This window comes from Squalius cephalus (assembly GCF_949319135.1).
Source record: "Squalius cephalus genome assembly, chromosome: 16".
Lineage (NCBI taxonomy): Eukaryota > Metazoa > Chordata > Actinopteri > Cypriniformes > Leuciscidae > Squalius > Squalius cephalus.
In genome coordinates, this window is record NC_137137.1 from 21,034,097 (window position 1) to 21,053,398 (window position 19,302).

General features: G+C 43.5%; 2 protein-coding genes across 3 annotated transcripts in view; one reads left to right on the plus strand and one right to left on the minus strand.

Moving 5' to 3' along the window:
* The window catches only part of hnf1a (HNF1 homeobox a), a 37,993-nt gene that overhangs the window by 16,032 nt on the left and 2,659 nt on the right, over positions 1-19,302 (plus strand). Inside the window, exons 8-10 of one of the 2 annotated variants that reach the window (XM_079896760.1) lie at positions 495-610; positions 1,476-1,560; positions 5,636-6,108. In XM_079896760.1, the coding sequence (XP_079752886.1) occupies positions 495-610; positions 1,476-1,560; positions 5,636-5,766 (332 nt within the window). In that variant the 3' untranslated portion in view covers positions 5,767-6,108. Of the gene's footprint in view, positions 1-494; positions 611-1,475; positions 1,561-5,635; positions 6,109-19,302 lie in introns of those variants that run through there. The other variant, XM_079896761.1, reaches the window with a different exon arrangement.
* On the minus strand, positions 6,290-10,676 carry cUnh12orf43 (chromosome Un C12orf43 homolog; the record flags this gene model as incomplete). The annotated part of the gene is made up of 6 exons (XM_079896764.1): positions 10,323-10,676; positions 10,156-10,177; positions 9,974-10,072; positions 9,761-9,843; positions 9,469-9,559; positions 6,290-6,632 (listed from the first exon to the last, which is right to left on the minus strand). Exons 1-6 carry the CDS (start codon positions 10,417-10,419, stop codon positions 6,290-6,292), a joined length of 735 nt encoding a protein of 244 aa, XP_079752890.1. The 5' UTR covers positions 10,420-10,676.

The following is a 19,302-nucleotide window of genomic DNA, read 5'->3' on the forward strand; positions in this document are numbered from 1 at the left end:
TTACATCAATTGCTAACAGTGTGAGCAGCAAATCAGCATATTAGAATGGTTTCTGGAGGATCATGTGACACTGACGACTGGAGTAATAATGCTGAAAATTCAGCTTTGCTGCCAGAAAAATAAATTGCATTTTAAAATATATTAATTTGGTTTGCTTTCACAAGCCAGCCTTTCAAAGTGCACCAAAATGTGTTTACGCAAGTCACATGTGAGTACAACTGTTAAAATAATAATAAAAAAGTAATATCTCACAATATTACTGTTTTTGATCAAATAAATGCAGCCTTGGTGAACATAAGAGACTTCTTTCAAACACAAAAAAACTATTCCAAACTTTTGACCGGTAGTGTAGCAATGTACTTACTAGTAATCCGAACACTTTAGCTACATGGTGCTATAGCTATTAGCATGGTGCCAGTGAGATTTGAATGGAAAAGAATCATGCAAAGACCTAGTTTGTCTAGTTCATTCTGGTTTAATATTGTGTGTTTCAGTGTATAGCAAAGCAGACCTGAGCTCTTACCCCTCCTCCAGTCTCCTGTCCCAGGCTATGGTCATCGCAGAAGGCAACAGCATTGGGACACTGACTAACCTCACAGCTGTTCGACAGGCAAGAAGCAAACACAATCTCATCACACTGACCATGTTTACATGCACATCATTTTTAGATTAAGGTTCATATACTGGGCTTTATTTAGAAGAAAGTTTCACCTGCTCCACAGTCCACAGAGCTCACAGCCATATTCATGTGAACATGACATTCGGTATATTCTCAATAAACTAAAACATGAATATACCCATAATTCTCTTTTGGCGATACACTAGAGTTCAAATGTTTGCAGTCAGTAAAATATTCTGCAAGGATGCATTAAATTGGTCAAAAGTGACAGTAAAGACATTTATAATGTAACAAAAGTGTTCCATTTCAAATAAACGCTGTTCTTTTTTCAGTTTTCTGCTCATAAAAGAATGCGGAAAGGTTTCTGAACCAAAACTTTGAAGATTCAAAAAATTACTTTTTATCACTGAATGTAGCACTTAGAATTATTTTTGATCTAATATAAATCAATTTTTTTTGTAACAGACAATATTCCACAAAAGGTAACTACATAAGATAATACAGTCTTCGAATTTCTAAAAACTGTACTTGTGACTTAATCAGGTTATCACATTGATATTATGCTTTTATAATCTTTAAACTTATTCTGTAAACTTAATCTATAAACTTTATGTAAAAACGTCCAAGAGATAAAAATGAGGAATGGAATTTATTTTATGGATCTGAGAATCTATTCAAAGACAACATTCATTACCATTTAGTGATTACTATTTACCATTACCATTTAGTGTCAAATCAAAACAAAACTGTGTTATAGGAATTCAAAACAGCTTTTACCTTTAATTTTAATGTAAAACTAGTCTATGTGAATCTACAGTGATTCTTTCAAATGAGCAATCCTTTTCCTCCTGATCAGATTCTCACCTCAGATCCTGAGGGTCACACAGACAGTCCCATTGAAGAGGAGTCTTTACATCTGCAATCCACTTCACCAGAACCAGGTACAAACCCTGTGCTTTCGGTAGTCAAATTCAGATGTTACTACTATGAAACCATTGCATTACCCATCTATGATTCTCCTTTAATCAAAGATGAAGAATGTCATTTCTGCAACATAGTGAAACCTAGCGGAATTACAAAATTAAAGGCAAAGGCATGTCTTAACAGGTACCCAGGCAGCAACATAGTGTTAGCCCAGATCCGGCCCACATCTGGTAAGTGTGGAATCAATGTGTACCAGATGTGGGCCGGATCAGGGCCAACACCATGTTGCTGTCTCGGTTAAAGTAGGCTACTTACAACAAAAAGTCCAATATATTAGAAAAACTTTTAACTGTGTTCCTATGTGTCAAGTAAGCAGCTGAGTAAGCTAACACTGTCTAGAGAGCGAACGAGAGCATCTCACTTATAAACATCCAAAGTACCCAGAGCATTTTTTGAAGTGACGCGCCACAACTGTTTGAAGCAGAGTACGCATTTTAAACTTGTACATGTCAATGCCCCGTTCACTTTGGCAAGTTAATGACCTGTTTAATCTTTGGTAGTCTAAATGCAGCAAATCTTGCACTTCTGCAAACGAAGCTGAATTTTCATCAGCGCTTGCACATCAGTCATGGTCCCGCACCGGCAAATACCCTTTGGCTCCACCTGCTTTAGTAGCCACGCCCCGAGCTGTAAAGAGATGATGCCAGGTTCACACATACTCCGCTTGCAGTGTGTATTTTCCGTGTCCACAAAACATGCAAACGAGCATTCATACTGCACACGGCTAGTGCATGATCGGTGCAGCGCAGCGATAGTTTCGCATCCAGTCGCGGAATTCGCATGGTTCGTGGTCAAAATGAACACAGGTCGACATGAAAATATAGCAATTTTACCATAAATGCATATAATTTAAGTATACTGCTATTTTTCACAGCAGTATAATCTTACTTTAAACCTGGGGTCAAAGCAAAGAAAAGAAAAAATGGAAGCTTGTTTCCGCCACGAAATAAAAAAAAAATTAAAAAGTAATTGCGACTTATCACACAATTCTGCCTTTTTTTCCTCTCACAATTGCTAGTTTACATCTAACAATTCAGATTTTTTTTCTCAGAACTGCGAGATATAGTCAGAATTGCGTGATATAAACTCGTAATTGCGAGAAATAAAGTCAGTCAATTGCATCATATAAAGTCAGAATTGACCAATCGGTAAGCCCCTCCCCTCAAACGCAGATGAGCCAATGGCAGTTGAGTACCAGTTGCATGGGGAACGGAACTCGGACATCATTAGGTTTCAGCGCCATAAAGAAACATTGGAAGATCCGATACTTTCACCATTTTGATGGTGTTTATGCTTCAAAAATATGGTAAAACAGTACTTGTAACACTGATTCCAGGTGTCCTGAGAGGATGGGCGTGGGTATTCAAGTTTTGAATCACTGTACTGTACGCACGTTCACCAGCACGTTTCAAAAGTGTGCTAAGATTTGCACGAACGGACCAATTATCTGCGCAATACGACTGAAGCCCGGTTTATTTATAATATCAATTATGTGAGAGCAGTAACCTAGTTTCCTAAGGATTCAACCCCAATGAAGACAAAAACATTAATTTTCTGGTTGTCAGTCTCAATAAGTTACAATTAAAGTTAAGTGAGCCCATGCTAACGTACAAACCTAAATAGCTAACTGTTCTCATGTCATGAGAACTGGTTAAATGTAAATTAATTTAATCTAACCCTGTGGTGACAGTGTTGATCCTGGATGTTGTTCATCTGTGATCATGGCGACCGTAACATGAGGCTTCTCCCGCTTGCATTGTGATCTGTAATCCCTCTCTTCCAAATTAATCTAGTTAACCACCATATTTATTTAGAAATGTTTTATATATCCCTCCATGGCATATTTAAGTCAGAAAGTCAGAATTGCGTGACGTAAAGTCAGAATTGCGTGACATAAACTTGCAATTGTGATAAATATTCAGAATTGCATGATATAAACTCGCAACTGCGAGAAACAAAGTCAGAATTGCATGATATAAAGTCAGAATTGTGTGATATAAACTTCAATTGCGAGAAACAAAGTCAGAATTGTGTGAAACTCGCAATTGTGAGAAACTTGTGTGATATAAAGTCAGAATGATATATTCAGAATTGCATGATTTAAACTTGCAATTGCAGGGAAAAAAGTCTAAATTGGGTGATATGAACTCGAAATTGCGAGAAAAAGTCAGAATTGCATGATATAAACTTGCAACTGCGAGAAACAAAGTCAGAATTGCATGATATAAAGTCAGAATTGTGTGATATAAAGCCAGAATGATATAGTCAGAATTGCATGATATAAACTTGCAATTGCGAGAAACAAAGTCAGAATTGAATGATATAAAGTCAGAATTGCGTGATATAAACTTGCAATTGCGAGAAAGTCAGAATTGCATGATATAAAGTCAGAATTGCGTGATATAAACTTGCAATTGCGAGAAAGTCAGAATTGCATGATATAAAGTCAGAATTGCGTGATATAAACTTGCAATTGCGAGAAACAAATCAAAATTGTGTGATATAAAGTCAGAATGATATCATCAGAATTGCATGATATAAACTTGCAATTGCGGGGGAAAAAGTCAGAATTGCGTGATATAAACTTGCAATTGCGTGAAATAAACTTGCAATTGCGAGAAACAAAGTCAGATTTGCGTGATATAAATTCAGAATTGCGTAATGTAAAGTCAGAATTACTTGCGTGATATAAAGTCAGAATTGTGTGATATAAAGTCGCAATTGCGAGAAGTAGTCAGAACTGCATGATATAAACTTGCAATTGCGTGATATAAACTTGCAATTGCAAGATATAGTCATAATTGCGTGATATAAACTTGCAATTGCGAGAAATAGTCATAATTGCGTGATATAAAGTCAGAATGATATAGTCATAATTGCATGATATAAACTTGCAATTGCGGGGAAAAAAGTCAGAATTGCGTGATACAAAGTCGCAATTGCGTAATATAAAGTCAGAATTGTGAGATATAAACTCGGAATTGCGAGAAACAAAGTCAGAATTGCGTGATGTAAACTTGCAATTGCGAGAAATAGTCAGAATTGCGTGATGTAAAGTCAGTATTGCGTGATGTAAAGTCAGAATTGCGTAATATAAAGTTGCAATTGCCAGAAACAAAGTCAGAATTGTAAGAAATAAAGTCAGAATTGTGAAATATAAACTCGGAATTGTTTACTCTGAGAAATAAAGTCACAGAATAAATAATGGTAATTGTGACTGTCTTACAATTTCTTTTTTTTCTCAATTTTTTTTCTAAACTCACAATTGCGGGGAAAAAAAGGCAGAATTGTAAGACAAAAAGTTGCAATTACCATTTTATTCTGTGGCGAAAACAAGCTTCCTTAGACTTACCAGGAGTTGCAAAAATAATTAATGCGGAAAAAATGATATCTAAAGTACTTTTTTTTTAATATGAGATGCACTAGAACGCACCATGCTATTATGTGACATGCTGGTGGTCAGAGAACTACACTCGGAACAAGAAAGCTACAATGGATGACGATCGTCTAAACAGTGAGGTGGAAAAACACGAAGTGTTGTATGACCAGCAGGACTTTTCATATAAAGTTTTAAACACGAAAGAAAAGGCATGGGAGACAATTTCTTCGGCTGTTGATGTGGATGGTAAGTTAGTTTAAAGTATTTGTGATTATACATAAGTTTTACATAAGACGTATCATGTTTAAATGTTTTGCCACTTGCTTGAGCATCTTAATATAAGCCTATAAATCTATATAGAAATAATGAATCGAATATTGCGTTGTTTATATTTATTCCGTTTAAAGCCGCGGATTAGCAGCGTCTAAGCACGTGCTGCTCCTGCAGACTCCTGTATACGTACTACTAACGGAGTGTGTGTGAACAGGACCGCTCTCAATGTTTAGACGGTGTCAGGAAGGCTCAATGTTTACACTTTTGGTGGAGATAAACCCATGAATGGCATACTAATAGTAGTCAATGTACATCAACTGGATTAAGAGAAAGTACTTTAACATTAAACAATCTCACACACTTCACCTTTAAATTTCCAGTGTCTTCGGGTAGTTTGGAGCTCTACCCTCAGACCCAGACAAGTGAAACCCATCCTTCACACCTGCTCTCCTCTTCACCAGGGGACATCGACCCTTACATCCCTACACAGATGGTCTCTACGGCACAATAACTGCAGCTACTGATGACAATACCGCTTCCAAAAGCTGCTGAGAGCAAACAGACAACAATGAAAAAAAACAAAAAAAACAATGATCTGTCCTTCTGCTATATTGCTATCTGCTGCCTACCCATGCTAATGATGATGTTTTTTCACAAATCCTTAAATTATGCTCAATAAAAGGACAGTCAAGTTTTCATTTAAAACAAACTCGTGTGAACACGTATATAATTAGTTTCAGGTTTCAAATGTGTGACTGTCATAAAAAAATGCATGTAAAATATAATGTAACTGTTCTAGATTTCAGTCTGCTAGACTAGTCTCTAGAAAAATGTTTTGTAGTAAAATGGCAAAATAAACTTTACTTTATTGATGATTTTTTTTGGGGAGGGATTTATAGCATGAAAATGCTAAACTGGCAAGGAACAGGTTCTTTTAACTTCGGGGTCAACTGTTAATCCTCAATGAACATAAAACAATATACAAACATCCAGAACAGCATAAACAGAATTGCTCTTTCGAACAATTAAGTCTTTCATTCATCAACGCCCTTTGATGAATCCAACTTTTTTCTTTTCTTTTTCTTCTTTTTTTTCTTTGTCAAATTCTCTACCACAGTTGTTTGCTCTTCTGTTCCTTTTCCATTAGACTGTTTCTCTGATACATGAATGCTTGTATCCTCATTTCCCTCAGTGAATGTTTTTCTTTTCTTCTTTTTCTTTGTCTTCTTTGTGACTGTGTCCTCCTTTCCAGACTCTACGTTTGTCATACTTTTCCCCTCTGTCTTCTCTGTGAGGGTTTGGGCTAAAGGGCCGAGGATGTCTGACACAGACACAGCAGCTTCTCTAAGCCTCATCTCCATCTCACTGTCACTGTCACTGCAGAAATAAAGAAACAAGATGCTTTTAACATAATATAGATTGTCATTAATGCAAAATGTATAATAAACTTACTAGCTTGTTTATTATTAAAGACAGACAGACCAAAAGATAGACAGATAGATAGAAAGACAGATAGACAGACAGACAGATTTGAAATAGCAATGAAAAGCTATTTTTCTATTATTTGCATTGTGACATTTATGACAATTAAGCATATTCTCCCTCATTTACTTTATTTACTGTAATACTGTTGGATAATAATACTGTTAGATCAAACAAAAAAATAAATAAATGTAATTGTCACCAATTACTCACCCTCATATCATTCAAAACCTATATGACTTTCATTCATCTTGGAAACACAAATGAAGATATTTTTTAATGAAATCTGAGAGATTTCTGTCCCGCCATTGAAAGTCTATTCACCCAAAACTCTGACGCTTCAAAGTGTTCATAATGAGATCATAAATTAAATCCATTTAAAATGTGCGGTTTGATTAATCGAAGTCTTCTGAAGAGACTTTTTTTTTTTTTTTTTTTTTTTTACATGAAACCGCTTGATTCATATGGATTTATTTAAAAATTTAAAGTGAACAGACTTTCAATGGTGGGACAGAAATCTCTCAGATTTCATTAAAAATATCTTCATGTGTGTTTTCAATATAGGGATGCACCGATAACTCTTCTTTGAAAGCTTTGAAAGCCGAGAACCTATATTGGTCTATAAATCTAAATTCAAATGTTGATATAATGTTTTTGAGAACCTGATTACAAAAACAAAAGGCTCGCCATTAAAAGCCATGTCCCAAGCACTTCAAAATATATCAGACATAGTTTGAACAAGTGTAAGTGTAATTCCCTAACTTTTAAAAATAATTTTCAAGTTTCTTTATTAAAAAAATAAAAATCTATAGCCTTATAAAGAAATAATTAATACCTAAATAATGCAAACAAGTCATCGGATAACAGGTATAAAGAACCAAAATGCATATGCCATGGATAGCTAAATAAAATGCAATAGCCTTCACACAGACAAAAATTAAATGAATTTAATTAAACCATATTGTTAATGAAAATAATACAAGAAAAAATAAAATTGCAAGGTATTATTAATAATGCATCAATGTTTTTTTAAATAAAATAAATAACAGCATTGGTGTTTGAGCTGTGTGTTCTGTAGCTGAAAAGCTGAATGAAGATATCAGAAACTGAACCATAACCTTACCATACACTGAAGCACTTTGTTAGCGGGTAAATTTACTTAAAGGTTCACCCAAAAATGAAAATGATGTCAGCATTTACTCGCCCTTATGTTGTTCCTGTATGAGTTTCTTCTGTTAAACACAAAAGGAGATATTTTGAAGACTGTTGGTAACCACTAGCCTGGTTAAAACCAGACCATTCTCAGTAGTAACTGAGTTATGGTCTGGCAAAGCTCCATAGACAAATCATTTCCAAAGGGGCGTCAACAACGGATGTCGCTCAAATGCCTCTGGGCGCAGTTGGATAGACCTAAAACCAATCAGAGCGATCGGCATCGTGTAAAGCCATATGCTGCGTCCCAATTCGCCTAAGTTACACTACGCCATAAAAGTATGTACTCTTTTTGTGAAGAAAAGGTATTTACTTTTGAATGTGTAGCAAAAAAGCTTTGGGCAAGCTTTGGGACATACTACTTCGTCATCTTTATCGGACGGATCTGTCACGTGCATCCTGTCACTTAAACTGCCCTGTCAATCATCGTGTCACAGTTAAAATCCTCTATTAAATCTAATTTAATTTCCTACCGTTTCGGAGAGAAATGTAGTAGCAAGTTCATCTGCCAGTGGGTCTTTCATGGAGACTGTCCTCATGTGTTTGCAATTTGAATATAATAATGCATTTAAAAGTTGAACGGACGTCGCTCAAATGCCTCTGGGCGCAATTGGATAGACCTAAAACCAATCAGAGCGATCGTCATTGTGTAAAGCCCGCCTCAATGTTTCTGATTGGTGCCGCGATTTCTAGGCCATGGAAATGGGCTTGAATGAGCTCTTTGCCAGACTACTTCGAGCAAATCTGAATTTGCCGGAAGTTGTCTGGGTTTTCCCAGGCTAGGTAACCACAGTTGACTGTAGCCATTGACTTCCATAATATTTTTTTCCTACTATGGAAGTCAATGGCTATCAACATTCACAGGTTTGGAACAGCTTGAGGGTGAGTAAATGACCAAATATTCAGTTTTAGGTGAACTATCCCTTTAACTGCATTTTCCTTTTTTGAAGTGATTCCAATCATATTTCAAACAATTCAAAACTATAATAGTGAACAGTGCACATCTTAAGTGTCTCAGCTAGAGGAAATAATCCATTATTTATCGGCTTTAATATATCAGCCAAATGTTCTTATTGGGCCAATAACCATTAAATGCCACGTTCCAGGCAACCTGTAACCCGTGTTTTTCCAACCCTATACCCGTGAAAGTGCACTGGAACGGCAGTCAAACCTGTGACTTCCCACCCGTGAACTCGTACTAGATCGATGTACTCCCAGTTACGAGTTGGAAAAACACGGGTTACAGGTTGCCTGGAACGCGGCATTAATATACATCAGCCAATACCGATATGGTGGCCGAAACATCCACATCCCTAGTTTCCAAAATGAATGAAATTCTTACGATAAGACAATAAGAGGGTGAGGGTAACTGATGACAGAATTTTCATTTTTGGGGTAATTCACCCTTTAGTGTTAAAAAGTGTAAAAAAAAATTATTATGGGGTGAAATATGGCCAAAGTTTTTGTGAAATTCACCCTAGTGTGCACATTCTATCATTTAAGCAGGACTCAGACTCACCTAGAGCTGGGAACTGGTCTCCTTTTAGGAGGTGGAGGAGGTGATTGTTCCATCCATTTTCCAGAGGTAGATGTGGAGAACAGACGGAAACCTTTAGAAAATGACATGAAACAGTCAGCTATTTGAATTCCAGATTTCTGAGGGATAGCTGAGGGATCAGTGGATATTATGTATGTTATTGTACATCTGTCACTTTGCGTTAATGTACATATCCTGTAGTAATTCTTAAGATTTTAAATCCTTTTGACGTACCTCAAGAAAAATCTGAACTATTAGATCTCTATTGGCTTACCTTCTTCATTCTCTTCTTCATCTCTGTTTTTGGACTGGCCAGGTTCTGAGTCAGCTGTCTTAGAAAACACTTCTGAAATGCACCTACAGTTGAGTGTGTTTGTAAACGAATGAGGGAGAGAAATTGTACTGATTGACCAGCAGAGAAATAAAAGATAATGACAAATATACTCAGAAGTTGAACGTGAGAAATATTTTTTTTGTAGTGTCTCACCCGTCTAATATGGCTCCTAACTTTTTTGCCACATGGGACTGAAACTCAGGTGTTGTCCCGAGCTCATTCCCATCATGTTCATGCTTTGAAACATCGACTCTGTGTAACAAAGATATCCAAACTCATGACAGAATAACCACTGAGATCCAATCTCAAAGCGTTTTAAATGCATACCGACTCACCTACGACTTTTGTTTTCTCCATCTGTGTGGGATAAAAGCAGCACTGAGTTAGTCCTCAGATAACGCTTGTTAATTGTTAACGCTTGACTGGTAAGTGAGGTAATTTCATCTCAGATTATTCACTGCATACATCTCGAAAAAATAAAGATCTCTATAAAACACGTTACCTTTTCCATTGATCTTGATATCCTGTGGTCCAAAGCTCCAGACAGCTTCTTTCAATCTTGCAGAGTTTTCATCCTCACTGCTGCTGCTTTCAGACATCCTAAAGGTTTATCAGTTTTAATAAATAAAAACATCAGTTTGAAGCTATGAAACTACGCGGCTGAGACGTCAAGCATGTTATTAGTTTAGACTGGGTGACATGACGCGCAGGAACAACGACAGACATTAACGTAGACAGTGGTGCACCATTTCGGGAGAAATGCTTAAAAAGTGACTGATACAACGTGCAATTCTCCACTTTAACGTCACGCATTCAGAGTCCACACGAGCTTTCGTTTCACATGTAGTTAAAACGAAAAACAACGCTCAGGTTGCAGCATCAAGCATAAGGTGCTTTACTGCCCCCTGCTGTAATGGAGCTAAAACAGTCATTTATGTGTAATTCTGGGGAGGGAGGGGTATATCTATAATCTGGCCCTACCAAGACATACATATCAACACCTTAAAGTATGTATAGATAATTAAACAGCATAAACTTATTTAACAAACTTTATTCTAAGTTTGGGTTAGTTCACCCAAAAATTCTGTCATTAATTACTCACCCTCATGTCGTTCCAAACCCGTAACACTTTCGTTCATCTTCAGAATATTTAAATTAAGATCTTTTCTGATTGCTTCGAAAACTTCATAAAGAGATCGTAAAACTGAATTGAGCAGTTTAGTCCACATTTTCTGAAGAGGCACGATCGCTTTATACACTGAACAAAATTATAAACACTTTTGTTCTCTTACGAGAGGTTCTCTCGTATTGCGTAAGGAACTTACGCTACGGGAAAAGTCATCTTTTCTCGAGATACTGAAGCCAAAAAATTATCCTAAATTTTTCATAATTTGTCAACGCAGTGCAGCAGGCGGCACAGCAGAGCTAGAGCGGGCAATACTGCGTGCTCATTGGCTGCCGCGCGGCAACTGCTTAAGCCTACCAGTGAGCCCCGCGTGACGTCACGCCCAATCAGGGCACGCGCGCCTTTGCGCGTCACAGCCCGCCAGAAGGGGCGGCGTCAGAGCGTATATAAACAGGGCTCGGAGGCTTAATTCTCTGATTTCTGTCTCTTCAGCGAAGCTCTTCGCATCGCTGCACTCTGAGAGAAGCCGTCGCCGTCGAAACCAGCAACGAGCCAGCCTAGGACAGCCTGAGGAAGCCGGTCGAATCTTCGCCGCCTTCAGCCTGCCGTGCCAGCTCAGCTATCCGGCGATATATCCTTTCTCGCTTGCTTTGTGTGTGTTTTTTCTTGCAGCACTCACTAAAAGAGCAAGGCGTTTGTTTCAAAATGCCTCGAGTTTCATGCGGTTCATGCCGCTCTCCGCTCAGCGACAGAGACCGCCACGTGGTCTGCGCTCTCTGCCTGGGACGTGACCATGCAGCCGTTGCCTTGTCTTCGGGCGGCTGCGAACTCTGCGAGGAACTGCCGATGTCGACCCTGCGGGCTCGACTCGCCTTGTTCAATGCAGAACCTGCTCCAACTGTCTCCGGGCCGCGTAAGAAGAAACTCCGCTCGCAGAGACCACCGGAGCCGGAGATTCGAGCCAGGCCCTCGCCGGAGCACCTCCCGCGAGCCTCGCTCTCTCCCTCGCCTCCCCCGCTTCCCGACGCGCAGCCGCCGGCTACGGCCCGCGATGCCGTCGCCTCTCAGGATGAAGCGGAAGTGGACGCGCTTCTGGACAGCTGCTCTCTTCTGGCGTCAGACAGCGAAGAGTGGTCCGGTTCACTCCGCTCCGCCTCGTCTTCAAGAGAGTCTGGCAGGACCCATACCGGTGTGGACGCCGAGCTTCTCCGCCTCCTCACGACGGCAGTCGAGCGCTTAGGCCTCGAGTGGTCCCCGCCTGCGGTGCCTCCACCGAACAGGCTCGATGGATGCTTCCTGCCCAACCGCCGCCAGTCTACAGCGTCCAGACCAGCGCCTTTTCTACCCGAGCTCCACGAGGAACTCTCCAAAGCGTAGAACGCTCCGGTTTCGGCCAGGCTCCGCTCTTCAGCTTCAGCAACTCTCTCCCGGGTGGACAGAGCCGCGGAGAAGGGATATAACGACATCCCTCCGGTCGAACAGGCGGTCGCAGCGCACCTTTGCCCCCCATCCGCGAGATGGCGCTCAAAGTCTGCCCTCCCGTCCAAGGCCTGCAGGACTACTTCGGCGTTCGTCCACCGCGCCTTCTCGGCTAACGGACAGGCCGCTTCAGCCCTGCACACGATAGCGGTCCTTCAGGTCCTTCAGGCTGACCTCCTCCGCCAGCTGGACGAGAAGGGCCCCGACCAGTCCACCTTGACCGACCTGCGCAGCGTGACAGATCTCTCTCTCCGCGCTACCAAGGTAGCTGCACAAGCTATCGGTCGCTCAATGGCCTCGCTCACTGTCACAGAGCGCCACCTGTGGCTGACGCTAGCCGATATGGGAGAATCAGAGCGGTCCGTCTTCCTTAACGCCCCGCTCTCCCCCACCGGACTCTTCGGACCAGCAGTGAGTGGCCTTGTGGACCGGTTTACGGAGGTGCAGAAGGCAACACAGGCTATGAGCCTCTTCCTGCCTCGCCGCTCGAGCTCCGCTGCAGGCCGCTCTAGCACAGAGCCTCCTGCACGCAGCTCTGCTCAGCGCTCTTCCCGCCCTCCGACCACACAGCAGCGCCAGCGCGGCCGCCCTAGGTCCCGCTCAACCAGCCAGCGCAGGCCGCCGCCCCCGCGAGGGCCTCGGCCTCGAGTCTCGCTGAAGCCCGAGCCTGCGAAGTCCTCCTAGCACTCGTCGGGAGGAAAAGACGGCCGGGTCCCGCTGCGGCCGGACCGCCGTCAAAATTAATCTGTCTTCCTCTGCCAGTCCCCTTAAAAAAGGCTACTGCAGTAGTGTTTTCAGCAGCCAACGAGCCAGTCTGTCGACTCACTCGCCTGCACTCAAACGCCGTTTTTACGGCAACCCAGATAAATCACAATATGAGCATAATATCTGGCCATTCGGCTCATGCCGACAGTGTTATGAGTGTAGTAAATATGCCCACAACCCAGTGTTCATTTCTACACACAAGCACAAATCCCCCTGTGTACCCTACAGAGCACACTCGCATAAAGCGCGCTCTTGCCGCTCGAGCGATAAGTGTAGGAAATGTGCCCGCTCACGAGTGCTCACAACCACACACTGCTCGCTCTGTCTCACACATTCAGGGTTCAGATATCGCCACCGCCACCGGCCGTGTTTTAATAAAGAGTCCTGTGCCCGCTCCCCCGCGTTCACACTCTGCTGTAAACACTCACGCGCGCTCTCCCAGCGCAATTCGGCCGGTCACTGCTATCAGCGAGTCCCCGTCTCGCAGCACTGTCTCAGCGCGCAGCGCGCGCCCGCCACTGCAGATTCCTCGTCCCGCGCTATGCGACGGACGGGACTCAGAGGCCATTCGACCCCTAGCTATGAGTGCGAATGCATGGAAGGCTATTCCGGGTGTGTCGACATGGGTGCTGGACACGGTAATACAGGGCTATTCGCTACAGTTCAGTCGTCGGCCTCCGCGCTTTCTAGCCCGGACCGAAACGAAAGTGAACGCAGAAGCAGCCCATCTGCTGCATGCAGAGATAGCGAAGCTGCTGCGAAAAAAGGCGATAGAGAGAGTTCCTCCTTCTCTGACCGAGGCGGGCTTTTACAGCCGTTATTTCCTCGTGCCCAAGAAGGACGGCGGGCTCAGACCCATATTAGATCTGAGACATTTGAACAGAGCCCTCATGAGACGGCCGTTCAAAATGCTTACGACCAGGCAGATCCTCGCGCTAATTCGCCCGAGGGACTGGTTTATATCTCTCGATCTGAAAGACGCGTATTTTCAAATCCAGATTATACCCCGTCACAGGCCATTCTTGAGATTCGCCTTCGACGGCCAGGTGTATCAATATACCGTCCTGCCGTTCGGCCTGGCCCTAGCACCCCGCACATTTACGAAGTGCATGGATTCAGCTCTCGCTCCCCTGAGAAAACAGGGCATGCGAATCCTGAACTATCTGGACGATTGGCTCATTCTAGCGCAGTCAAAAGAGGAACTCATCTCTCACAAGATAGCGCTTCTCAGTCATCTGGAAAGCCTGGGTCTTTCGGTGAACTGGGACAAAAGCTCACTTATCCCCAGTCAGTCTATTTCCTTCCTAGGAATAGAACTGGACTCGTTGGCGATGACTGCCAGGCTGTCAGATCAGTGCGCGCGCTGTGTTCGACACCTCGCCGCATCCGTCCAAAAGGGCAGATACCTCCCTCTGAAACGTTTCCAGAGGCTGTTAGGCCATATGGCATCAGCCGCAGCGGTCCTACGGCTGGGTTTACTTCGTATGCGCCCGCTACAATGCTGGCTGAAATCGAAAGTACCCCGCGGAGCGTGAGTTTCGGGCAGCGCTCGAGTCAGCGTGACTCAGGTCTGTGTCTCAGCCCTGCAGCCCTGGCTAGCGCCCGAATGGTACCGTCAGGGAGTGACAATGGGAGCCATCTCACACCGCAAAGTGGTCTCGACAGACGCGTCCAACATGGGTTGGGGAGCGCTTTACGAGGGCAGACCAATCTGCGGCCCCTGGTCGGGCCCAGAGCGGAACCTCCATATAAACTGTCTGGAGATGTTAGCGGTCGAGAAAGCTTTGAAGCATTTTCTCCCATACTTGCGGGGACACCATGTGCTAGTTCGCTCAGACAACATGAACCGCCAGGGCGGACTCAGATCCAGAGCCCTGCGCGCTCTAACAGAACGCCTTTTGGTCTGGGCTCAGGGCTCGCTGCGCTCGCTGAGAGCCGCGCACGTGCCCGGGCACCTGAACGACGGCCCGGACAAACTGTCCAGGGACAATGTTCCCCCAGGGGAATGGGCGTTACACAGCCAGACGATACAGACGTTGTGGCTCCGCTTCGGCGAAGCGAAATTGGACCTTTTTGCCACAAGCGAGAACGCTCAGTGCAAAAGGTTCTTTTCGAAGAGCAAGGATGCGCTGGCCCAGGCTTGGCCCAGTGTCCCGTTGTACGCTTTCCCCCCGATCTCAATGCTGCCTCAGGTATTAGCGAAGATCAGGGAAACGCGCTGCGCAGTGCTCCTCATAGCCCCGCACTGGGAGAACCAACCCTGGTTCCCGGAGCTGGTGAACATATCAGACACAGCCCCGTGGCCGATTCCGGTGAGGAGAGACCTTCTCTCTCAAGCCCGAGGGTCAATTCTGCATCCCCATCCAGAGCACTGGTCTCTGCATGCGTGGGTAATCAACGAATATTCGTTGATCTGCCAGAAGGGGTAGTTAACACGATCTCGCAGTCCAGAGCCCCCTCGACGAGGCGGCTCTATGCGTCTAAATGGTCAGTGTTTAATAAATGGTGTACAGGGAAGAGTTTGAACTCTCAGTCCTGTGAGGTTCCACAGGTTCTGAACTTCCTCCAAGAGCTCTTGGACGCGGGCAGGTCCCCCTCCACGCTCAAGGTATATGTTGCGGCGATTGCTGCGTTCGCCGACTCGGCGCGCGGCCGCGCACTTGGAAGAAACGAACTCGTTACCCGTTTCCTGCGAGGCGCCAGGAGGCTGAACCCTCCGCGGCCACCTTCGGTTCCGATATGGGATCTGTCTTTGGTCCTGGAGGCCCTTAAAGCTTTTCCCTTCGAGCCGCTAGACTCTGTGGGTCTCAAATACCTCACTTTCAAAACCGTTTTTCTGCTGGCCCTCGCCTCAGTAAAACGCGTGGGTGACTTACATGCGCTATCAGTTAGCGCGTCGTGTCTCGAGTTTGGACCTAACGACTCGTTAGTCATTCTCAAACCCAGACATGGCTATGTCCCTAAAGTGTTGGGTACTCCTTTCAGAGCACAGGTTATCTCCCTCTCAGCCCTGCCGCCGGCAGCCAGCGAGGTCGACAATAGCCTCCTTTGCCCTGTCAGGGCGTTAAGGCTTTATATTACGCGCTCTGCAGCCTTCAGGCTCTCAGAGCAGCTCTTTGTTTCGTTTGGTGGGCGCACCAAGGGTCTCGCCGCCTCGAAACAGACGTTATCCAGATGGATAGTGGATGCTATCGCGACAGCATACGCGTCCAAAGACCTGCAGTGCCCTCTGGGCATACGGGCTCATTCCACCAGAGGCGTGGCCTCATCATGGGCATGGTCCAGTGGGATTTCCATTTATGACATTTGTACGGCAGCAGGCTGGGCCTCCCCGTCTACATTTGTTAGGCTTTATAACCTGGAAGTTCCCGCCCTGCAGGCTAAACTTCTTGCAGTCTAAAATCATGTTCATGCCCTGCTCTTCGCAGGCTGGATATTGGATTTGACTCTTCTGGTCGAGCCGCACTTTCAGGGAAAGCTCTTATATACAGACCGGCTGCGCCGCTCTGTTTCTCCCTATGGGTGCTTATGTACATGTGTTGGCCCGCGTTGCTGGCCACCTCTCTCCCCACTCTTCACTCCCCGGGCCCCCTCCCCCTGGAGTTGTGTGTGGATGCATGGCGCGCACGGCGTTGACAAAGGGTTCCCGTAGCGTAAGTTCCTTACGCAATACGAGAGAACCTCTCGTAAGAGAACGATACTTGGTTACTCACGTAACCTCGGTTCTCTCTAGAGAGGGAACGAGTATTGCGTTCCCTGCCGTGCTTGCGCCTCGAGCTCATGTCGCTTCATTCGACAGAAACCAGAGAATTAAGCCTCCGAGCCCTGTTTATATACGCTCTGACGCCGCCCCTTCTGGCGGGCTGTGACGCGCGAGGGCGCGCGTGCCCTGATTGGGCGTGACGTCACGCGGGGCTCACTGGTAGGCTTAAGCAGTTGCCGCGCGGCAGCCAATGAGCACGCAGTATTGCCCGCTCTAGCTCTGCTGTGCCGCCTGCTGCACTGCGTTGACAAATTATGAAAAATTTAGGATAATTTTTTGGCTTCAGTATCTCGAGAAAAGATGACTTTTCCCGTAGCGTAAGTTCCTTACGCAATACTCGTTCCCTCTCTAGAGAGAACCGAGGTTACGTGAGTAACCAAGTATCGTTTTTGCCCCCATTTTTCATGAGCTGAACTCAAAGATCTAAGACTTTTTCTATGTACACAAAAGGCCTATTTCTCTCAAATATCGTTCACAAATCTGTCTAAATCTGTGTTAGTGAGCACTTCTCCTTTGCTGAGATAATCCACCTGACTGCAGTTTGTCGTCGTAACTGACTTGAGTGGGCAAATGCTCACATTCGATGGTGTCTGGCACTTTGGAGAGGTGTTCTCCTCACGGATGAATCCCAGTTTTCACTGTACAGGTCAGATGGCAGACAGCGTTTATGGTGTTGTGTGGGTGAGCGGTTTGATGATGTCAACGTTGTGGATCGAGTGGCCCGTGGTGGCAGTGGGGTTGTGAAATGGGCAGGCGTATGTTCAACGAACACAGGTGCATTTTATTGATGGCATTTTGAATGCACAGAGATACCGTGACGAGATCCTGAGGCCCATTGTTGTGCCATTCATCCACAACCATCACCTCAGCATGATAATGCACGGCCCCATTTTGCAAGGATCTGTACACAATTCCTGGAAGCTGAAAACATCCCAGTTCTTGCATGGCCACATACTCACGAGACATGTCACCCACTGAGCATGTTTGGGATGCTCTGGATCGGCGTATACAACAGTGTGTTCCAGGTCCTGCCAATATCCAGCAACTTCAGACAGATTTGTGAATAATATTTGAGAGAAATAGGCCTTTTGTGTACATAGAAAAAGTCTTAGATCTTTGAGTTCAGCTCATGAAAAATGGGGGGGGGGGAATAAAAGTGTTGCGTTTGTTATTTTGTTCAGTGTATGATGAACGGATTGATTTTAGGCTTTTATTCATATAAACATTGATCAGCTCACATATCAGTTTTGGTAAATGGAAGCTTACGCATGTTCGCTGGACGTGTGAGAACCAATGGTTCATTCTCGTGTTACGCACATTTGAGCTTCAGCAAGAACCAATGAGGTTCATTGTCGTGTGTTACGCAGCATGTTTGAGCTTCAGCAAGGACCAATAAGGCTCATTCTCATGTGTTGTGCAGCACGTTTGAGCTTCTGCAAGAACCAGTGAGGTTCATTCTCTTGTTAAGATGCATATTTGAGCTTCAGCAGGAACCAATGAAGTTCGTTCTTGTGTTGCGCAGCACGTTTGAGCTTCAGCAAGAGGTTTGCTCTCGCGGATCAAACAGGTTTGGTTAAACTTCTGTTTATGTTTGCTGATCAATATTTATATGTGAATAAAAGCCTAAATTAAATCTGTTCATCATATAAACCGATCGAGTCTCTTCCAAAAATTTGGACTAAACCACTCAATTCATCTTTATGAACTTTTTGAAGCGTCAAAGTGGTTACATATAGCTGTCAATGGAGGGACAGAAATCTCTCAGATTTCATTAAAAATATCATCATTTGTGTTCTGAAGATGAATGAAAATCTTACAGGTTTGGAACTACATTAGGGTACAAATTTTCAATTTTGAGTGAACTAACTCTTTAAGTGAATAATCATTTTCCAACATACTGATTTTAAAACTTTGTCTGTTAAATCTTAAATCACTCCATTTTGAAATTAGTTGAAAGAAGATTTTATTGCAGAATATACTGGGTTTGTACAAAAATAGGACATATTAATGTCATAACCTGACATGTAAAATAATATATATATTTTTTTTAACCTTTAGACAATAATAAATAAATAAAAAAAGGTTTTTGCTGAATATCATATTTGATGCTCCAGGCTTTTATGGCTCATATAGTATGATATAGAAGAATACAGAGCTCGTAATTTTAGAGGCCAAAAATTAGCATACATATGCAATTTTGGTGCAGTTGGGGAAAAAAAGTCTGACAAGCTTGTAATGTAAATCAATGAGATCTATACAACAGTATTGCAGAGTAAATAGCATATAAATGCATATTAATATCAGTTGTCACATATCTTCCAATAATATGACTTATGTATGATATTTTAA